The 22,355-nt window shown below is 36.2% G+C and overlaps 1 protein-coding gene and 1 pseudogene across 1 annotated transcript in view; both read right to left on the bottom strand.

Annotated features, from left to right (window-relative positions):
* LOC112811382 (phospholipid-transporting ATPase ABCA3-like) overlaps positions 1 to 22,355 on the bottom strand; it is a 162,571-nt gene that overhangs the window by 45,944 nt on the left and 94,272 nt on the right. Inside the window, exons 13-17 of the mRNA XM_025855445.2 lie at positions 20,620 to 20,774; positions 20,218 to 20,373; positions 19,701 to 19,911; positions 17,382 to 17,532; positions 4,682 to 4,780 (exon numbers count right to left, since the gene is read on the bottom strand). Of these exons, the coding sequence (XP_025711230.2) occupies positions 4,682 to 4,780; positions 17,382 to 17,532; positions 19,701 to 19,911; positions 20,218 to 20,373; positions 20,620 to 20,774 (772 nt within the window). The remainder of the gene's footprint in view (positions 1 to 4,681; positions 4,781 to 17,381; positions 17,533 to 19,700; positions 19,912 to 20,217; positions 20,374 to 20,619; positions 20,775 to 22,355) is intronic.
* LOC112811374 (proteasome subunit alpha type-3 pseudogene) lies at positions 16,672 to 17,184 on the bottom strand (annotated as a pseudogene).

The raw sequence follows: 22,355 nt of genomic DNA, 5'->3' as shown, positions 1-22,355 counted from the left end.
ATCAAGTGCCCTCCTTAATGCCCATCACCCAATTACCCCATCCCCCCCACTCTCCTCCCACAACCCTGAGTTTGTTTCCTAGAGTTAAAAGTCTCTTGTGGTTTGCCTCCCTCTTTGTTTTCATCTTATTTTATTTTTCCTTCCCTTCCCCTATGTTCATCTGTTTTAATTCTTAAATTCCACTTATGACTGAAATCATATGGTGTCTTTCTCTGACTGACTTATTTCTCTGACTGACTTATGTCTCTGACTGACTTAGCATGATACTCTCTAGTTCCATCCACATTGTTGCAATGGCAAGATTTCATTCTTTTTGATGGCTGAGTAATATTCCAGTGTGTGTGTGTGAGTGTGTGTGTGTGTATACATCTTCTTTATCCAATCATCTGCTGATGGACATCTAGGGTCTTTCTATATCTTGGCTATTGTGGACATTGCTGCTATAAATATTGGGGTGCATGTGCCCCTTGGGATCACTATGTTTGTATCCTTTGGATAAATACCTAGTAGTGCAGTTGCTGGGTTGTAGGGTAGTTCTATTTTTAACTCTTTGAGGAAACTTCATACTGTTTTCCAGAGTGGCTGCACCAGTTTGCATTCCCACCAACAGTGTAAAAGGTTTCCCCTTCTCCGCATCCACACCAACATCTGTTGTTTCCTGTATTGTTCATTTTAGCCATTCTGTATGAGATGGTATCTTATAGTGATTTTGATTTGTATTTCCCTGACGATAAGTGATGTTGAGCATCTTTTCATGTGTCTGTTAGCCATCTTGATGTCCTCTTTGGAAACTGTCTATTTGAGTAAAGAAAGGGTTAATGTACAGGCAGGGAGAAATAGGGGGTCCTTGACTAGGCTCTGAAACTATTCCTAGCAGGCAGAAGCACTAAGAAAGAGTGAACAAGAGATAAGGGAATAAACCTGACCACCTATTCCTGGATGTTAGGGAGTATTTTTCTTTGGCAGCTACATTGTAATCACAGAAAATGACCAGAACTCAAAGAAGTAAGTAATTAAAGATGTTAGCAGTAGTACTTTCTCAAATCAAGACAGCATAAGAATCTCAAGGCCACAAGCTTTCTGGCCAAGTTTTCAATAAAAGACCAGCCCTAAAAACCCTCAGTGGCAACCCATTCAAGTCTTCTCTCAGTCTAGAGATCTTTTTCTTTCCTTTCTGTTCTCACCTTCACTTAATAAACTTACACCTCACTTCACCCTTTTGTGTCCATGAGATTCATTCTTCAACTCCACGAGACAAGAACCCTGCAATCCTGCAACAATGTGCCCATTTCTTAAACAAGTAATGTTTTTTGGGTATTGAGTTTGATAAGTTCTTTACAGATTTTTGATACAAACCCTTCATCAGACATGTCATTTGCAAATATCTTCTCCCATTACATAGGTTGACTTTTAGTTTTGTTGACACTTTCCTTTGCTGGACAGAAGCTTTTTATCTTGATGAAGTCCCAATAGTTCGTTTTTGCTTTTGTTTCCCTTGCCTCCAGTGATGTGTCTAGTAAGAAGTTGCTACAGCCAAGGTCAAAGAGGTTGCTGCCTCTGTTTTCCTATTGTTGGTTCCCTGTCTCACAGTGAGGTCTCTCATCGATTTTGAATTTATTTTTGTGTATGGTGTAAGAAAGTGGCCCAGTTTCATTCTTCTACAGTGCTGTCCAGTTTTCCCAACTCCATTTGTTGAAAAGACTGTCATTTTTCCATTGGATATTCTTTCCTGCTTTGTCGAGGATTAGTTGACCATACAGTTGTAGGCCCATTTCTGGGTTTTCTATTATGTTCCATTGATCTATGTGTCTGTTTTTGTGCCAGTATCATATTGTTCTGATGACTACAGCTTTGTAATATAGCTTGAAATTCAGAATTGTGATACCTCCAGCTTTGCTTTTCTTTTTCAAGATTGCTTTGGCTAGTAAAGATCTTTTGTGGTTCCATACAAATTTTAGGATTGTTGAAGATTTATTTGAGAGAGACAGAGGGAGAGAGAATTCACGTGCAAGTTGGTGGAGGGGGAGAGGAAGAGAGAGAATCCTCAAGTAGACTCCCTGCTTTGCTGAGTGGGGCTCACGGGGCTGACATGGGGCTCAATCCCAGGCCCTGAGATCATAACCTGAGCAGAAATCAAGAGCTGGACGCTTAACCGACTTAGCCACTGAGGCTCCCCTTAGGATTAATTGTTCTAGCTCTGTGAAAAATGCTGTTGTTATTTTGACACATTAAGTGTGTAGATTGCTTTAGGTAGTATAGACATTTTAACATTATTTGTTATTCCAATCCATGAGCATGGAATGTTATTCCATTTCTTTGTGTCCTCTTCAATTTCTTTCATACATGTTCTATAGTTTTCAGAGTACAGATCTTTTACCTCTTTGGTTAGGTTTATTACTAGGTATCTTAGGGGTTTTGGTACTATTGTTTTTTGTTTGTTTGTTTGCTTTTGTTTTTAAGTAATCTCTATACCCAACATGGGGCTCAAACTCAAAACCTGACATCAAGAGTCACATGCTCCTCTGACAAGCCAGCCAGGAACCCGTTTTTGGTGCAATTGTAAATGGGATTGATTCCTTGATTTCTCTTTCTGCTGCTTCATTATTGGTATAGAAATGCAATAGATTTCTGTACATTGATTTTGCATCCTGTGACTTTGCTGAATTTGTTCAGCAGTGGAGCCTTTTTGGTGGAGTTTTGCAGGTTTTCTACATAGAGTATCATGTCATCAGTGAATAATTAATGTTTGACTTCTTCCTTGCTGATATGGATGCCTTTTATTTTCTTTTTGTTGTCTGACTGCTGAGGCTATGACTTCTAGTACTAAGTTGAACAGTAACGGTGAGAGTGGACATCCCTGTCTTGTTCCTGACCATCCTCAGCTTTTCCCCATTGAGGATGATATCAGCTGTGGGCCTTTCATATATGGCCTTCATGATGTTGTGGTATGTTCCATCTATCCCTACTTTGTTGAGGGTTTTTATCAAGAATGAATACTGTACTTTGTCAAATGCTTTTTCAGCATCTATTGAGAGGATCATATGGTTCTTACTCTTTCTTTTATTAATGTAGTGTATCATGTTGATTTGTGAATATTGAACCACCCTTGCAGCCCAGGAATAAATCCCACCTGATTAAGGTGAATAATTCTTTTAATGTACTGTTAAATTTGATTTGCTAGTATATTGATAATTTTTGCATACATGTTCCTCAGGGACACTGGCCTATAATCCTCCTTTTTAGTGGGGTCTTTGTCTGGTTTTGGAATCAAAGTAATGCTGGCCTCATAGAATGAGTTTGGAAGTTTTCCTTCCATTTCTATTTTTTGGAACAGTTTGAGAATAGGTATTAACTCTTCTTTAAATGTCTGGTAGAATTCCCCTGGGAAACCATCTGGCCCTGGACTTTGGTTTGTTAGGAGATTTTTTATTATACTGATTCAATTTCTTTGCTGTTTATGGGTCTGTTCAAATTTCTATTTCTTCCTGTTTCAGTTTTGGTAGTTTGTAGGTTTCTAGGAATTTATCCATTTCTTCCAGATTGCCCAGCTTGTTAACATATAATTTTTCATAATATTCTCTTATAATTGTACTTCTGTGGTATTGGTTGTGATCTCTCCTCCTTCATTCATGTTTTTATTTATTTGGGTTCTTTCTCTTTTCTTTTTGATAAGTCTGGCTAGGGGTTTATCAATGTTATTAATTCTTTCAAAGAACCAGCTCTTAGTTTTATTGATCTGTTCTACTGGTGCTTTTGTTGTTGTTGTTGTTGTTGCTTCTATATCATTTATTTCTCCTCTATTCTTTATTATTTTCCTTTTTCTTCTGGCTTTAGGCTTTATTTGCTGTTCCTTTTCTAGCTCTTTTAGGTGTAAGTTAGGTTGTGTATTTGAGACTTTTCTTACTTCTTGAGGTAGGCCTGTATTGCAAAATACTTCCCTTGGTCACTACTCCATGAAGCAGTGAGACTGACAAGATTGTTTCTAAGCTTGAGAAAATGAAGTCTAGAAAATCCAGAAAAGACTTTTTGTGAGGTCTTTTGACTGCTAACCAGTCAGCCTTTTCTTAGCAGTACCCTGAAATCCCTGGGCACCTTCTCTTTGAGTTTTCACACAGTGCAAGGTAATCTCAGACCATAAACCATGGACAATTTAAGTAGGTTACAGAGACATGATTAGATTCAAGATTTTAAAGTCATTCTCAGTAAGACCTCCAATTTAGATACTGGACTTCTGCTGTGACCACATAAATTCTCTTTGCTCTAGGCCAATCCTAACCCCCTATTCCCAAAAGGCACTGGCACTCAAACACAAACCCAAAAGTTTCATAAATAACCTTCCCACATAATACTCTACCCTAGGTATTTAGTACCTGGGTTTAGTTGTTATCCATAGTTCCATAGCCTCATGATTTGCAGGGAAGATCCTGTCTCCCCAGCTCACTGAACTGCTGTTCTCACCCAAGTCCCATGACTCATAGTAGCCTCAGCCCATCAGAAGAGCAAGGGACATACACTGGTCTGTTGGCATTCATAGAAGATTATCATACCTAACAATCTAATACTATTTCTTCAATTACTCCAGCCCCATACAGGATGGGGTTTGATTTCAAAAAGAAATCTGATTATAGAGGAAAAGATTTTTCCTCTCTCCTGCCCCCCCCAAAAAAAAATCATTACTCACCTAAGGAAAACTTCTTCCATGGTAGTGATTGAGACACCAAAGCTACCAATGCCCAGCTCTTTCTGTCTGTTTTCCAGATCAGTAAGCAGGGCTTTAAACCTAGAAGAAGGAGAAGAGAGAAAGCTACCACCCAAACAGCTTACTTTCATATTATTATTTATTGCTAATTAATTTCCTTCAGCAGTGGGAAAAATGTAGCTCATCCTTCACTGCAATGCTTGTTACAGTTCCCATAGCTCTGATGAATCAGAAATGTGGAACATATAAAGGGAAAAAACTACCAAACTGCTATCATAAACTGCTTCCTGGTTTTCTGATAAAATTATCAACTGACTTTCTCTACATATTAACATTTGTCTCTAAGATTTAATTTACTTAATATATGCTATAGTTCCTATAAAATACCAAATCAAAAAGGAAAAATGTTTTCAAATTATTAAGAAGAAGAAGAAACTTAACACAGAAAATGAAGTAAAAATAACAGAAAGCAGGGGCTGGAAGAGAATCGTTTCCTCACATTACCAGTAAGTTTTGTGCCATTTCAGGAAGATGTAATGGAGTGTCATGAAGGTTTCTGAAGAATAGGTTTTTTTCCAAGATTTATGTTTCTCTACTTTAGAAGATCATCCACTCCAGAAACCTAGTCAGTTGTTGAACTTATCTCTACTATGTTTTCTTTAAGGAGTGAACATGACCACAAAAAGGAGACTGAAAATTCTCCATTTTGGAAAATTCTATCAAAATTTTCTCTATTTTTTGAGCCAAACATTAGATTCAATTCACTCTATCTCATAATTAGTGGGAAAAGTAAGCTTCAGAATATTACTCTGACATGCTTATCAAGATAATAATAAATATGCATACATGTATATCAGTATATGCACAGCAAAATCTTCTAAAATTTAAAAAAAACTCTGAACCGCTTTATTGAGGCATGATTTACATACATACATACATATAAGCTGTACATATTCAATATACACCATCAAGGCCATAGACAGATTCATCACCTCCCAAAATTTCCTATTTCATCCATTCATTCTTTCATTCATCCATTCTTTTTTATAGTAAGAACACAATGTAAGATCTACCCTTGTGGAAAATTTTAAGCACACAATACAACATTGTTAGCTATATGCATTATGCTGTTTAGTGAATCTCCAGAACTTAAAGTTATTAAAAAAACCTGAAACTTTGGATCCTTCACAATCTCCTCCCCATTTTTCTCTCCCCACAGCTCCTGAAAACCATGATTCTACTCCCTACTTCTATGAGTTTGACTATTTTTGATTCCACATATAAGGGAAATCATATAGTATTTGTCCCTTTGTGTCTGGTTTATATCACTTAGCATAATGTCTTCTAGATCTGTCCATCCATATTGTCACAAGTGGCAGGATTTCCTTTTTCTTTAAGACTGAATAATATTTCATGGTATGTATATACCAATTTTCTTTATCTATTCATCCATAGATGGACATTTAGTTTGTTTCCATATCTTGGTTACTGTGAATAATGCTGCAATAAACATGAGAGAGCAAGTGTGTCTCTTTGAGATCCTGATTTCAATTCCTTTTGATAAATACCCAGAAGTGGGATTGCTGAATCATATGGTAGGTCTATTTTTAATTTTTTTGAATAATCTCCATACTATTTTCTGCATAAAAAAATCTTAAGCAATATACAACAAACTCAGATCTTAAGAGTAACTATTTCTAAGGAGAAGGATTATGGGATCCTTTGGACTTTTTAATTCTTTCATTGCTGTAATGAGAAACTTTAGTAGTAATTGTGTTTTTGTGTATACATGTTGGTTAAACAGCAGACTCTGGCCTCTCTAGGGCTGGTGAAATCAGAAAACAAAACAAAAAATTTTAATGAATCCTCAAGCATTATTATTCTTTTTTCTGATGAAAAAAGTAGGAAATACAGAAAATGTGGATAATATATTTAAAGAAGAAAATAAAAAGCTTTACTACCCAGAAAAAAACCAGATATACTATCTATTTTTTAACTTTTATTTCCTTATTTTGCATATTGGTATCCTACATTATAGGATTCTATACCCAACTCTTAAATTTAATGTTATGCGTGTTTTTCTATGAAGATATAAATTCCAAAGATTGATTCATATTCCATTCTATGAATGTTTTATAATTGAATTAAGTTTCCTTTATTGTTGGGAATTTAGATGTTTTTAGATGTTTCCTTAGAAAACAATTATGTCCTGGAATTGTTGGGTCAAACTTTGTGAATATTTTTAAGGGTTTCCCACTACCAGTATATAAAGAGGAAATTTCACAAAATCATTATCAATGTTTACCATTATCATTTCAGAAGTTTTTCTTCCTTGGGGCACCTGGGTGGCCCAGTCGGTTAAGTGTCAGGTCATGATCCTGGAGTCCTGGGGATTGAGCCCCATGTTGGGCTCCCTGCTCAGCAGGGGGTCTGCTTCTCCCTCTGCCCCTCCCTCTGCTCCTTCTCTCTCTTTCTTGCTCGCTCACTCTCTCTCAAATAAACAAATCTTAAAAAAGTTTCTTCCTCTAAAAGCAAAAAAAAAAAATTCTAATAAAGTCTAGCTTAAATTTGTTCTTCTAGTATTACTAGTGATTTAGAAGAATGTTCTATATATATAGAAAATTTCCATATATTTTAATGAAAATACTATTTTTCTTGACACAATTTAAATACTAATTTTCTTGATACAAAAGTAATGTTTAACTATAGAACATTTAGAAACTATAAATAAAAATGTACAAATATAGGAGGATGACAGAGGAGGAGGATCCTGAACTCACCTCGTCCCATGCACACCAAGGCAACAATTATTAATTCTGAAAGCAACCTGAAGACTGGTAGCACAGATCTTCCACAGCTAAAAACATAGAATGAAGACCACATCAAGAAGGGAGGGAGAAGTGAAGATGTAGTGAGGAACCAAGAGGATTGAACCCCACACCAGACACCCCTGGCCCTGGGGACCCACACTGGAAAGATGAGTCCCCATAACATCTGGCTTTGAAAATGAGTGAGGCTTGACTCTGGAAGCTTTAAAAATTATCAGGCTTACCTCCTGAAGAATCAGAGGGCAACAGGAAACTGAGTCCCTATTCTTAAAGAGCCAGCATACTAAATATCATGGCCAGAGAAATAGCACAGATGTAGCAGTTTGAAAGGTGCCATGGGTATACATGAAGATTTATTGACTAATTTTAGGACATATGTCGGAGGTGGAAGGCAGGGATCTGCAGATTTCTCCAGGAACAAAAGTGCTTACAAGGCATCATTTTTCCTGCCTTCTCTCAACCTACATAGCCAGAAAGCTTACAGAAGCCAGTTCTAACACTCTTTATCTACCTTGTTAGAACTGTGAGGTCCACCCCAACATTCCCTTGCAGATCCACACCACTTAACCCAACTGCCTCATAAGATGCTCCTGCAAAATGACTCATGCTCTGGGGAGAGTGGGGAGATAACCCTGCACAACAGCACACCCACAGTTCCTGCTGCCAGGCCTCTTAGCTGTCTGCACAGGGAACAAGCCCTGCCCTTGAATGTGTCTGCAGATGTCACAGTGGCTAACTGCAGAGGGCCAGGCTGGCCATGCCCATGAGCAATCTGATGGTCGCTAAAACTGGGCCTCTCACAGCATAGAGAGCAAACCCTGCCCAGTGCCCCAGCAGCAGGTGAGGCAGGCTGTGGCAGTCATAGCACTGAAGGCCAGCCCCAACTTATCAGCATGCCTACAGCAATCACAACTCAACCACAACAGGAAGGAGCATGTAGCCCACACAAGGGACACCCTTGGCACACCTAATTCTAGTGACCAGGGAAGATTGCACTACCTGGCACCACAGTATGCTTTCTACACAAGGCCACTTCTTTCAACACCAGGAGATGTAATTGACCTGCCTAATACATGGAAACAAACAAAGAGAGTCAGACAAAATGACAGAGGCATATGTCCCAAATAAAAGAACAAGCCAAAATCACAGTAAAAGAGCTAAATGAAATACAGATGGGCTATATGACTGCTCAAGAATTCAAGTAATGGTCATAAAGTAATGGTCATAAAGATACTTGCTGCACTTGGGCACCTGGGTGGCTCAGTTGGTTAAGCAACTGCCTTCGGCTCAGGTCATGATCCTGGAGTCCCGGGATCGAGTCCCGCATCGGGCTCCCTGCTGCTCAGCAGGGAGTCTGCTTCTCCCTCTGACCCTCCCCCTCTCATGTGCTCTCTCTCTCTCTCTCTCTCTCATTCTCGCTCTCTCAAATAAATAAATAAATAAATAAATAAATAAATAATCTTTAAAAAAAAAGTTACTTGCTGCACTTGAGGAAAGAGCGGAATTCAGTAAAACTTCAACAAAGAGATAGAAATATTAAAAGAACCAATCAGAACTAAAGAATTTGATAACTGAAATGAAAAATACACTAGAAGGAATGAACAGCCAATTAGATGATGCAGAAAGATGAATGGATCAACAATCCTGAAGATAGAGTAATGGAAAGCAACCAAGATGAAGAGCAGAAAGAAAAAAATAATAAAAATTAGAAAAGATTAAGGGACCTCTGTGATATCAACCATAATAACATTTGCATTATAGGGATCCCAGAAAGAGAAAGCGGGGGGAGAAAACTTATTTGAAGAAATAGTAGCTAAAAACTTCCCTAATCTAGGTAAGGTCCAGGAAGCACGGTAAGCACCAAATAAGATGAAGCCAAGAAGGCTCACACCAAGACATATAGTAATTAAAATGGCAAAAATTAATGATAGAGAATCTTAAAAACAGCAAGAGAAAAGTTACATAAAAGGGAAACCCCAAAAGGTAACCAGCTGATTTTTCAGCAGAAACTTTGTAGGCTAGAAGAAAGTGGCAAGGATATATTCAAAGTGATGAAAGGAAAAAAGCTACAACCAAGAATACTCTATCCAGGAAGGATATCATTCAGAACTAAAGAAGAGACAAAGACTTTCCCAGACAAAAAAAAGTTAAAGGAGTTCATTACCACTATACCAGCCTTACAAGATGCTAAAGGGATTTAAGTGAAAAGAAAAGGCGATAACTATCTGTAAGAAAATTATGAAAGGAAAAACATTTCACTGGTAAAAGTGAACATATGGTAAAGGTAGTAGATTAATGACTTATAATGCCAGTATTGAGGTTAAATCACAAAAGTAATAAAAATTCTATCTACAAATTTAGTCAAGAGATACACAAAATAAAAAGATGAAAATGACATCACATACATAAAACATGCAAGAGGAAGTAAAAATTTACTGCTTTTAAAACGTGTTCAAACTTAAGTAATCATCAACTTAAGATACACAGCTGCACACGTTAAGATGCTATATATGAACCCCATGGTAACCACAAATCAAAAACCTGTAATATATACACAAAAAACAAAAAGAAAGGAGTTTAAGCATAACACTAAAGAAAGCCATCAAACCACAAGGGAAGACAGAAAGAGAAGGAAGGAAGGAACAAAGAACTACAAAAACAACCAGGTAACAACAAAATTGCAGTAAGTACATGCCTATCAATAATTACTTTAAATGTAAGGGGACAAATGCTCCAATCAAAAGACATAGGGTGACTGAATGGATAAAAAAACAAGACCCATCTATATGCTGCCTACAAGAGACTCTCTTCAGACCTTAAGACACATGCAGATGGAAAGTGAAGGGATGGGGTGCCTGGGTGCTCAGTCAGTTAAACATCTGACTCTAGATTTTGACTCAGGTCATGATCTCAGGATCATGAGATTGAGCCCTGCATTGGGCTCTGCCGCACTGGGTGTGGAGCCTGCTTGAGATTCTCTCTGCCCCTCCCCTGCTCACATGCTCTCTTTCTCTCTCTCTCTCTGGAAAGAAAAGAAAAGAAAAGAAAGAAAAGAAAAGAAAAAGAAGAGAAAAGAAAAGAAAAGAAAGAAAGAAAAGAAAAGAAAGAAAAGAAAGAAAGAAAAGAAAAGAAAAGAAAAAGAGAAAGAAAGAAAGAAAGAAACAAAGAAAAAGAAAGAAAGAAAGATAGATGGAGGAGGGAGGGAAGGAGGGAGTGAGGGAGTGAAGGAAGGAAAGAAGGAAGAAGGAAAAACAAAGAAAATTCAGTGCTAAAAAATGAAAGTGAAGGGATCGAAAAAGATATTCTAGTGCAACAACAGTCATATCTGTGCACTTTTCCCTCCATGCTCCAGCCACACCGGCCTTTGTCTAGGCTCTCAAATGTGACATGTCCCTTTTTGTTTCTGATATTTTTTCCTCCAAAAATTGTTTCTAACCCACCTCCTCTCCTACCTAAATTTTATTCATCATTTGGATATTGGCTTACATGTTGCTCACTTTTCCTGAGGATTCCAATATAAGAGCACCTTACACTTCCATAAATAACTTTTTATAATTGTGATTCATCAATGATTATTTCACCCATCCATCAAGTATTTAGGTAGTGCCAACTATGTGCTAGGCAATGTTATGGGTCCAGGAGACAGAGAAGTGAACAAAGCTATGTCCCTGATTCAACATTTTAGTGTAAGACAATACAATAAACAAATAAATGAATAATATGATGTCAAGCAGTTTATCAACCTTTCCTCTCTTTCATCCAGAGTAATGGTTACTATTCATCCCTGTATCCATTGCACAATATAGAACTATATAAATTTTAAAAATTTGGAAACTTTCTTCATTATCTCAGTTAAGATTAAAGAGAACACTGAATCTACATCAAGCAACCATGAAAAGAAAAAAATACATACAAAAATCCCATTTGGATTTGCCTATTCTGAACATGTCATATAAATGGAATTATACAATATGTGGCCTTTTGTGTCTAGCTTCTTTCACTTGTCTTAATGACTTCAAAGTTCATCCATGTGGTAGCATGTATAACATTTCAGTCCTTTTTATAGTTGAATAACATTCCATTATATGGATATACCACATTTTATTTGTCCATACAAATAAATCAATGTCCATACAATCAATGGACATTTGGATAACTTCTACTTTTTTACTATTATCAATAATGCTGCTGTAAACTTTTTTGTGGACATAATTTTTCAAAACTCCTGGGTATATATCTAGATGTGGAATTGCTGTATCAAATGGTAACTCAATGTTTAACTTTTTGAGGAATTCCCAAATAATTTTCCGAAATGGCTACACTATTCTACATGCCTACCAGCAATGTATAAGGGTTCTGACTTCTCCATATCCAAACTCAAACTTGTATTTTCTTTAAAAAAAAAAAAAATATATATATATATATTATCCCATCCTACTGGGTGTGAAGCAGTATCTCATTGTGGTTATTACTTTCTGTTTCTATAATGACTAATGATATTGAGCATCTTCTCATGTGCTTCTTGGCCATTTATACATATTTTTTCAAAAAACATCTATTCAAATTTTTTGCCCATTTCTAAATTAAATGATTTGTCTTTTAAGAGTGAGGTGAAAAGGTACTTTATATATACTGCATACTAGTCCTTTATCAGATATATGTGATTTACATTTTTTCCCATTATTTGGGTTGTCTTTTTCTTGATAGTGTAGTTGAAGGTGAAACATATTTAATTTTCGTGAAGTCAATTTATCTAACTCTATTTCTTGGTTGCTTATATTTTTTCATGTCACAGCTAAGAAAAATTGCCTAATCCAAGGTCACTAAGATTTATGCCTTTATTTTCTTCTAAAAGCTTCACTCTTATATTTAGGCCTTTGCTCCATTTGACTTAATTTTTTGTCTATGGTATGAGATTAAGGATCCAGCTTCATTGTTTTGCATGTGAATACCAAATGTCCCAGAATCATTTGCTAAAAAGACTATTCTTTCCCCAGCTGAATTGTTTCTGAATGCTTCAGAAAATCAATTTTCTATAAAAGCTTAATCTTGAATTCTGATTTACTTCATTTCTGTGCATGTTTATCCTTATTCTAGTACCACAGAGTTTGATTTCTATGGTTTTATAGTAAGTTTTGAAATCAGGAAATATGAATCCTCCAACTTTCCTCTTTTTCAAGATTGTTTTGGTTATTTAGCAACCCTTCCATTCCATATTAATTTTAGGATCAGCCTGTCAATTTCTGCAAAAGAAAAAAAAAGGCAGTTGGAATTTTTTATAGGCATTGTGTTGATTCTGTAGGGAGTATGCCATCTTAATATTAATCCATGAATACAGGATGTCTTTCCATTTCCTTGGGTCTTCTTTAATTCTTTCAATGATTTTTTTATAGTTTTCAAAAAGTTATATGTCATATAGTTCTTTTGTTAAATTTTTGCTGTTTTATTGTTTCTACGGTACTGTAAATGGAATTACTTTCATTTTTGGATTGCTCATTGAAAGCATATAGATAATATAAGTAATTCCTTAATATTACATTTATATCTTGCAACTTCACTGAATTAGTCCTAATACATTTTTAAAGTTGGTTCTTTATAATTTTCTATATACACGAACATGTTATCTATGAATATAGATAGTTTCACTCCTTTCTTTCTAATTTGTATTCCTTTTATTTTTCTTCTTGAATTGTCTTCTGGTACGATGTTTAATACAAATGGCAAAACAGATGTCTTAGCTTGTTCCTTATCTTATAGGGAAAGCTTTTATCCTTTCACCATAAATATGATGCTAGCTGTGGGTTTTTCACAGATGCCTTTTAGCAAGCTGAGAAACTTGCCTTCTATTCCTAATTTATTGAGTGCTTTTATTATGAATGAGTATAGATTCATTTTTTGAAATAATCATGTAATTGTTGTCCTTTATTCTATTAATATGGTGTTTTACACTGATAATTTTTGCATGTGAACCAACCTTATATTCCTGAGACAAATCTGCCTAGGTCAAGGTGTATAATCCTTTTTAAGTGCTTGTGGATTGGTTTTGCTAGTATTTTGTGTTTGGGTTGAGTTAGGTTTTTGTTTTTTTTGTTTTGTTTTTGTTTTTTTGCCTCAATATTCTAAAAGTGATATTCTATAGTTTTCTCTTCTTTGTCTAGTCTTATTATATGGTTATACTGGCCTCATAGAATGGAATTGGGTTCCCTCTTCTATTTTGGAACAGTTTGTGAAAGACTATTCATTTTTACCTAAACATTTGGTAGACTCACCACTGAAGCCACCTGACCCTGGTATTTTCACTGTGAAAGATTCTGATTCCTAATTCAATCTCTACTTGCTAGAGATCTAATCAGATTCTTAATTTTTTCTTTAGTCATTTTTAATACTTTATTTTTAAAGTAGTTTTAGGTTTACAATAAAATTAAAAGGTACAGAGATTTACCATATAACCCCTGCTCTGACATACATAGCCACCCCCACTATCATTATCACTCACCAGAATGTTACATTTTTTTTCACCAAAAATGAGCCTTCATTGACATATCATAATCACCTAACAACCACAGTTTACTCAAAGGTTTACTCTTGGTGCTATATATTCAATGGTTTGGACAAATGTATAATGGCATATATCTATCATTTTATTACAGAGTTTTTTCACTGCCCTAAATATCTGTGCCTATTTATCTCACCCCACCTACACCCTTGGCAACCACTGATCTTTTCATTGTTTCTCTAGTTTTGCCTTTTTCAGAATGTCATATAGTCGAAATCATCTAGTATGTAGCCTTTTCAGATTGGCTTCTTTCACTTAATAATATGCATTTAAGGTTTCTCCATGTCTCCTCACAGTTTGATAGCTCATTTCTGTGAAATGCTGAATAATATTCCATTGTCAGGATGAACCATAGTTTATCCACTCACATACTGAGAACATCTTGTTTGCTTCCAAGTCTTGGCAATTATGAATAAAGCTGCTATAAATATCCATATGCAGGTTTTTGTATGTAAGTTTTTACCTACTTTGGATACATACCAAGGCATGTGATTGCTGAATCAAATGGTAAGGGTATGTTTAGTTTTGTAGAAAACCACCAAATTGTCTTCCAAAGTGGTTGTGCCATTTTACATTCTGTCAAGCAATAAATGAGTCCTTGTTGAATCCACATCCTCGTCAGTATTTGGTGTTGTCAGTGTTCCAGATTTTGGCTGTTCTAATCAGTGTGTAGTGGTATCTAATTATTGTTTTAATTTGCATTTACCTGATATGAGGTGAACATCTTTTCATATATTTATCTGCCACCCCTATGTCTTCTTTGGTGAGGTGTCTGTTAAAGTCTTTGGCCCATTTTTAGGGCTCAGTCAGTTAAGCATCAGACTCAGGTTGTGATCTCATGGGTCATGAGATTGAGCCCTGTGTTGGGCTCTGGACTCAGTGCATAGTCTGCTTGGGATTCTCTGTCTTCCTCTCCTGCTGCCCCTCTCCCCTGCATGCTCTCTTTCTCTCTCTCTCTCTCTCTCTCTCTCTCTCTCTCAAATAAATAAATCTTTTTAAAAAAGTCTTTGGCCCATTTTTAAGTTGGGTTGCATGTTTTCTTATTGTTGTGTTCTAAGAGTTCTCTGAATATTTTGGATAACAGCCCTTTATCAGATATGTCTTCTGCAAATATTTTTCCCAATCTGTGGCTTGTCTTCTAATTCTGTGGATGCCCATCACAGAGCAAGTTTTTCATTTTAATAAAGTCTAGCTTTTCAATGATTTCTTTCAGAGATCATGCTGTTGGTGTTGTATCTAAAAACTCATTGCCATACCGAAGGGCATCTATGTTTTCTCCTAGATTATCTTCTAGCCATTTTATAGTTTTTCATTTTACATTTAGACCTACGATCCATTTTGAGTTAATTTTTGTGAAGGGTGTAAGATATGTGTCTAGATTTTTTTGTGTATGGATGTTCTAGCACCATTTGTTGAAGAGACTATCTTTTCTCCATTGTATTGCCTTTGCTCCTTTGACAAAGATCAGTTGACTATATTTATGTTGGTCAATTTCTGGACATGCTGTTCTGTTCCACTGATCTATTTTTCTATTCTTTCACTAATATCACACTGTCATGATTATGGAAGATTTACAGCAAGTCTTGAAATTGGTTAGTGTCAGTCCTCCAACATTGTTCTCCTTCAATACTGTGTTGCCTATTTTGGGTCTTTTGCCTCTCCATATAAACTTTAGAATCAATTTGTTGATATCCATCAAGTAACTTATTGGGAATTTGATTAGGATTGCATTGAATCAAGGAGTGCCTGGTGGTTCAGTCGGTTGAGGGTCTGACTCTTGATCTCAGCTCAGGATTTGATCTCAGGACTGTGAGTTTGAGCCCCATGCTGGGCATGGAGCCTATTTGAAAAAAAAAAAAAAAAGGATTGCATTGAATCTATAGAGCAAGTTGGGAAAAACTGACACCTAACAATACTGAATCTTCCTATTCATAAACATAAAATATCTCATTTTTTAGTTTTTCTATTTCATTCATCCAACTTTGGTAGTTTTCCTCATATAGAACTTGCATATATTTGGTAGACTTAATACCTAAGCATTTCATTTTTGGAGGTGTTAAATTTTAGAAGTGTGTTTATAATTTCGAAATACATTTGTTCATTGACAATATATAGGAAACTGATTTACTTTTGCATATTAACTTTGGATACTGCATCTTTGCTATAATCACTTATTAATTCCAGGAGGGTTTTTTGGTCAATTCTTTCAGACATTTTGTATAAGATGATTGTGTCATCTGTAAACAAAGACTTATTTCTTCCTTCCCAATCTACATACATTTCCTTGTCTTTTCTTATTACATTAGCTGGGACTTTCAGCATAATGTTGGAAAGCTGTGGTGAGAAGGGACTTCCTTCCTATGTTCCTGATACTAATGGGAAATTTAGAGTTTCTCACCACTGATATGATGTTAGCTATAGGCTTTTTGTAGATATTCCTTACCCAGTTGAAGAAGTTCCCCTCTATTTATCTTCTTTTGAGAATGCCAACAAGCTTGCTTTAAGGGAATATGAAGCTAGTAATTACATCTTGCAAGAAGATGAAGTTGGCACAGTCCCTGGAAGTTTATGATAAATTTCCTCTTCCCTTAGTTTCTGTGTTTTGCAGTTTGCCTGGCTTTGCCAATGGCACAGCCCCAACTGCCATATGAAACCCTGATGTAGAGCTGTGCACTGTCACACTGTAAGACCCTAACATGAAGCCAGAGCCCAAAGGTCTAACAGCACTGTACAGTGTATATGCATGTATATACATGGCCACTCTCTCTGCAAGACATTTTAATGGAAAAAGCTGGAAGCTTCTTTTGCAACGTCTGCTAAAGAATGAGCATCTGCCAACAAACCTACTAGTGCCATTCCAAAAGCCAATCAACATTAAAAAGTCATTTGTTGGAACCCTCTTTGTAAAGCTTAGAAAGGATTAGTTTTTCTACCCCAAAGACAATGCCATTTTTACATCTGATTCCAATAGCTGTACTACTATTTTCCACAGCCTTCATAGCATATACAACTTGAAAAACTCTTCCATCAGGCCAGAATGTAGAGGCTGACAGGTCATACCCTGCCCCGACTGAGCTCACAATGCTGAAACCTCCGGGGCTTCAAGGCCTAAAGCACACCGGAGCCGCAGACTAGTAACAGCCTCTCTCACTGGCTGCCTTGGAAGGTAAATTTTTGACTATAATTAGTCAAGTGGCAACCAGAAAGAATCTACTTGCCAAGCCCAAGGAAACCTGGAAAAATAATAGTTATTTCTGGTAACCAAAAACCATTTATCTAACATGCTCTGGATCCATACCTGTGTGTGTATTCTTTGGGTAGGATAAATGATAATTCAGCTGCAACATTGTTCTCCAATCTGGCTTCAGGTACATGTTGATCAACCACTCGAATAATTTCTTCAACATTACAATGAGGCTCCTTCACCATAATTATGTGGTATCCCACACCTGAAAACATCCATTTAAAAATAAAAATTTTAAAAATGTAACCTTCCAAATTAAACACTCCCTCCCCCTAACAACAGTCTCTTGCCTGTTAAAAATTTCATTTTTTTTTTAGTTTCTCAGTGTTATTTATTATAGCTTCCATTCTGACATTTTCTTATGTAAACTAAGGAAAAATATATTTCCCATATAACAAATACACAAGAAAACAAATACTCTTTTCTTCAGTGATTAATGACAAAAACAATGGAGGCTACACAAAGGGAAAATGTGACCTGATTTTTAATTTGATAAGAGGAATCATGTTTGTGCTTAGGAGCAAATGGATTTCAAATTACCTTCAAGTCATTCCTCTTAGTCAGTTCCTGACTCTTTAACCTTTCGATGTATAGGTTTCATATTCTGACCAGAATTTAAACTTGTTAAAGTTTTAATTTTTTATATCTTTTTTGGATTTTCTTCCTTCCATCATTCTTTAAATACTTAATGCTTACTCACCACATTTCAGATACGTCAAAAGTAGAAACTTTTACTTCACTATATTAATGAATGAAAACTGTAAAATTTCACCTCACCTACTAGGAAGTCTTTACTTTGTCATACAGGCTGTGTGGACTTCCAATGCCAAGTCTGCCTGATCTGTTCAGGATTTTATACACATGCACATGTTCATGTGCATGTTTGTGCACACATCTGTGTATAAGTATACACACGTACTTATCTTTCTGGTCTTGTTGCTCTTATTTTATCATTCATCACTTTAAGGTGGTTTACTGTTATATACTAGAATGGAGCCTTTGAATCCACTATTTCTAACTTCTTCTTCTATGTACATTTGTCCATCTAATGAAAACCACTCTTGTTTTTTTTAGTGCCCTTCCATTTTCTACCCCTGACCATCAAATTTAATTTCTTATTGATCCTCCCAAAAAACCTTCTGATCCAGGCTGACTTCCTCATTGTTCCAGGGGTAAAAAAGGCCCATTTTTATCCTCTTGCTCTTACTTACTTATCCAATTTCCTTAAAATCTGTGTTCTTTTCTCCATTGCCTTTATAAAGCCTACAACTGAAGACACTCTATGGATAATTAATATATTTGAGTAATACTTTTGTGTCTACAACTAACCTACTATGGAAATATCAATTTCTATATCCTCATATGTAAGTGCAAAAGCATTCAATAATATGAGTCCCTCTCTTTCTGACATTCACCAAATTGACTATTTAAAACCCAACATCCTCTTTGATGGGGAAGTGGTAGCATATGAGAATGCAAAGCATGGGCCGTGGTGTCAGAGGGACCCAGGTCCAGTTACTCCCATGGTTTGAATACATTACTTAATGTGAGCCCCAGTGTTCTGCTTCATAAAAATGGTGATGTCATAAAGATTAGATGAGATTATGTGTGTAAACGTGAATAACTCACCTGTAATAAATGTGAGTTGGGTGAATGAATTCAAATACTGAATTCATGATTAATGGAATGGTATCATGTTTAACTGTTCTCATTAATTTGTCTCCTCCCAATTTTGAAGCACTCACTGCTTTGAGCTTTGTTAATTTCAGAACCAATTATATAGGTTTTTGTATTGTTCATTTTCAATGTACCAGTTTTACTGACTAACCAGACTATATATTTATCAAAGTCAAGACAATTTTAGTCCACAGTTTGGTCATTTTATGTTCAATAAATTCTTGTTGATCAAGTGCCACATCTCAGGAATATTCATGAAAATAAACTTGAAAGCATTTAACTCATTACACTAGAAGTTTGATATTGATTTGATTGAAAACGGTCAGAAATTTCTAGTCACTGATTTTTCTCCTCTCCAAGCCATGAATCTATGTACCAAATCCCTCAGAAGCATTATTTTACTCCTGCAACAAGTTTAACACTTCAGTAGAAGCTACATGAAAGAAATAAACATGACTTTTGTGGAGTCAACAAAGAATATTTTCCAAGTTAAAATATACTTATTAAGTAATAATCAGAAGTAATTAAATAGACAGGAACTGTCTAAATTACAAAGAGTTGATTTCAATAGTTTAGATCTAACATAATAGGACACAGGAAGCTTTTGAAGACCTGTGTAGAGTGACACAAATAATAATCATGTTAAAATAATATTATTAAGCCATTAGCATCCAAACAATGATCAAAAGGAAAGACCATATATTCTTTTCAGGAAAATTGAAGAGCCACAACACTGCAGGGATCCCTTGACCATGATGGCTATACGGTCACCCAGGACATCAGCTTCATCCATGTGGTGGGTGGTCAGTAAGATGGTACGATCATGTTTATACTGCTGAAGGACATTCCAGGTGAATCTCCTTGAGACTGGGTCCATGCCAGATGTTGGCTCATCAAGTATCACCACCTAAAGAGCAGAAGAACAATTCCATGATCCATGCTGTGTCCCTTACGGGATAACTTACTATTTATGGGGAGCATATTTAAGTTAAGATACATAATTTACACTATATTATATTAAGAACTCTGCAAAATTAATAGTAATTTTAAACCCCATAACCACATTACACCACCTGGTCAATAATGGGAATCCCCTCTGATTATCATTTTGGAAGTTCCTTTTAGAAAGTTAGATTCATATCAGCTCTTAGGTTTGTGTCAGGTGAGTTTCACTTATCAGCTGGAGCAGGGACTCATGTTAACCATTCTTTACCTTGGAACCTCCTATAAGTGCTATAATGATGGAGAGTTTGCGCTTCATTCCTCCACTCAGTGACTTTGCAAGTGCATCATGCTTTTCCAGCAGGCCAAAAGAAGTCAGCATTTTATTAGCTTCTGTGAGACGTATCTCTGGAGGTACTCCTTTTATCTAGAAAGATAGGGCCAGTGTTTACATGGTGCTTCCAACTTTATACTTAAAAAAATTCTTACATCAGAACTTCTTTTACACATTTATCTATATACAAGACAATTCTTCTTCCTTTTGCCTTCCTTTATGGTTTTAAAAGAACAATGCCAAAAAACCTTCCACTAAATTAGGGTAAGGATGTTGATCCTTGGTCACACTGCCTGAAGCATATGAAGAGTGGAGGAAAAGAACATCTCTCTGACTCACCACACAGTAGAAATAGAGATGTTCTGATACTGTCAATTCTGAAAACAATATGTCATCCTGGGGGCAAAAGCCCAAGTTATTCCTGATGTGAACCATGTCTTTTGAGATATCATATCCACTAATATACACCTTTCCACTTGTAGGAAGAGTCAAACCTGGAATTAAGCAGAAGACATGACAGAAGCTTAGCCTCTGTGAGAGAACCTGACAACACACTGTCCATTAGCAGCTAAACTTCAGTCTACGTAAGGATTACTAAAAGAAGTTATCAGAGTCTTCTATAGAAGTAATAGTCTGGTAAATATAAATGGTCTGGTGATGGGGAAAGAAATAATTTTTCCTTTATTTTTTGCTTATCCATATATTCTAGTTTTCAATGAGTACAAAATAATATTAATTACCTGAGTAATATAAAATGTTTTGAAGAATTTGTTGTTCCAATATTCTAGTACTGCTGTCTGCCATTTGACAACATATGTGAGCCATACTATGATCTGAGCACAGCATTATGAATACTGTGGTTGATTTTTTTTTAATGAAAAATTCAGAATGTGGAACCCCTACCCTCTAGAAGTTAAAATTTTGTTGGAAGATAAAATGTAATCACATGTAATAGTCTAAAAATGTTTGCATAACATTTATGCATAGTTGGCAACTGGGCCAGTTTTCCGGTGAAACAGTTGATAACATACTAAATATAGTTACAAAACTTCTTAAGTTCCACAACTCAATAATTCTACTTTAATGGGCACTTGGGTGTGCAGTTGGTTGAGCATTGGACTCTTGGTTTTGGCTCAGATCTGCTCTCAGGGTCATGGGATCAAGCCCTGTGTTGGGATCCCTGCTCAGTGTGGAGTCTGCTTGTGTTTCTATCTCCCCCCCAACCCCACTGCATTCTCTCTCTCTAAAATAAATAAAATAAATCTTTAAAAAAATAATGCCACTTTAAAAAGTACACTCTGAGGGGCACCTGGGTGGCTCAGTTAAGCATCCAACTCTTGATTTCAGCTCAGGTCATGATCTCAGGATTGTGAGACTGAGCCCCATGTGGGGCCCTGAGCCCAGCCCATAGTTTGCTTGAGATTCTCTTTCTCCCTCTGCCCCTCCCCCACGATGCTCTGAACAAATAATAATAATGTAAAAAAAATTTAAAAACACTCGGAAAAGGAAAAATGTATTCAAGATTGTCCATTACATTTAGGGTAATTAAACGTTCTCCTTTACTCTTGTTGCTAGGCCCTCTAATCCATTTAACATTTGTCCCAGATTTTTCATTTTTAACGAAGTGTCATTATTAATGATATTAACATAAGATGGGGCAGAGACTGGGTTGGAATGCCTCTAACTTTGTATATCTGACTTCTGGCATTATTTTATCTAGTGGTAGGTGAGACACATGTACAATAAATAGAGTTATCACACTTTAATGCATGGTGTCTGAAAGAGGAACAGTACCAGTGTTTTCTGACACAATGTCACCAACACATCCATTTCAAGAAAATTATACAGGAACTCCCTCATACAATAAAATGGGATAGGATGACTGAGGCTATGAACAGTTAACACAGCCAAAACACAGCAGTAGAGTGCACACAACATACACCAGAAACATTTCCTGAAGCACCAGGCCCTGGACAATATATGACCTCTCAGAGCCATTACTCTCAGGAGTGGAAAACATAAGAGGCTTTCCTAACACACAGAAGAAGACAGAGACCTAGACAAAATGCCAGGGT

The sequence above is a fragment of the Callorhinus ursinus genome, unplaced genomic scaffold (genome assembly GCF_003265705.2).
Source record: "Callorhinus ursinus isolate GAN/ISIS: 27379988/994484 unplaced genomic scaffold, GSC_fseal_2.0 scaffold85, whole genome shotgun sequence".
In the NCBI taxonomy this organism is placed as follows: domain Eukaryota; kingdom Metazoa; phylum Chordata; class Mammalia; order Carnivora; family Otariidae; genus Callorhinus; species Callorhinus ursinus.
This window is presented reverse-complemented; position numbering and strand designations above follow the sequence as displayed.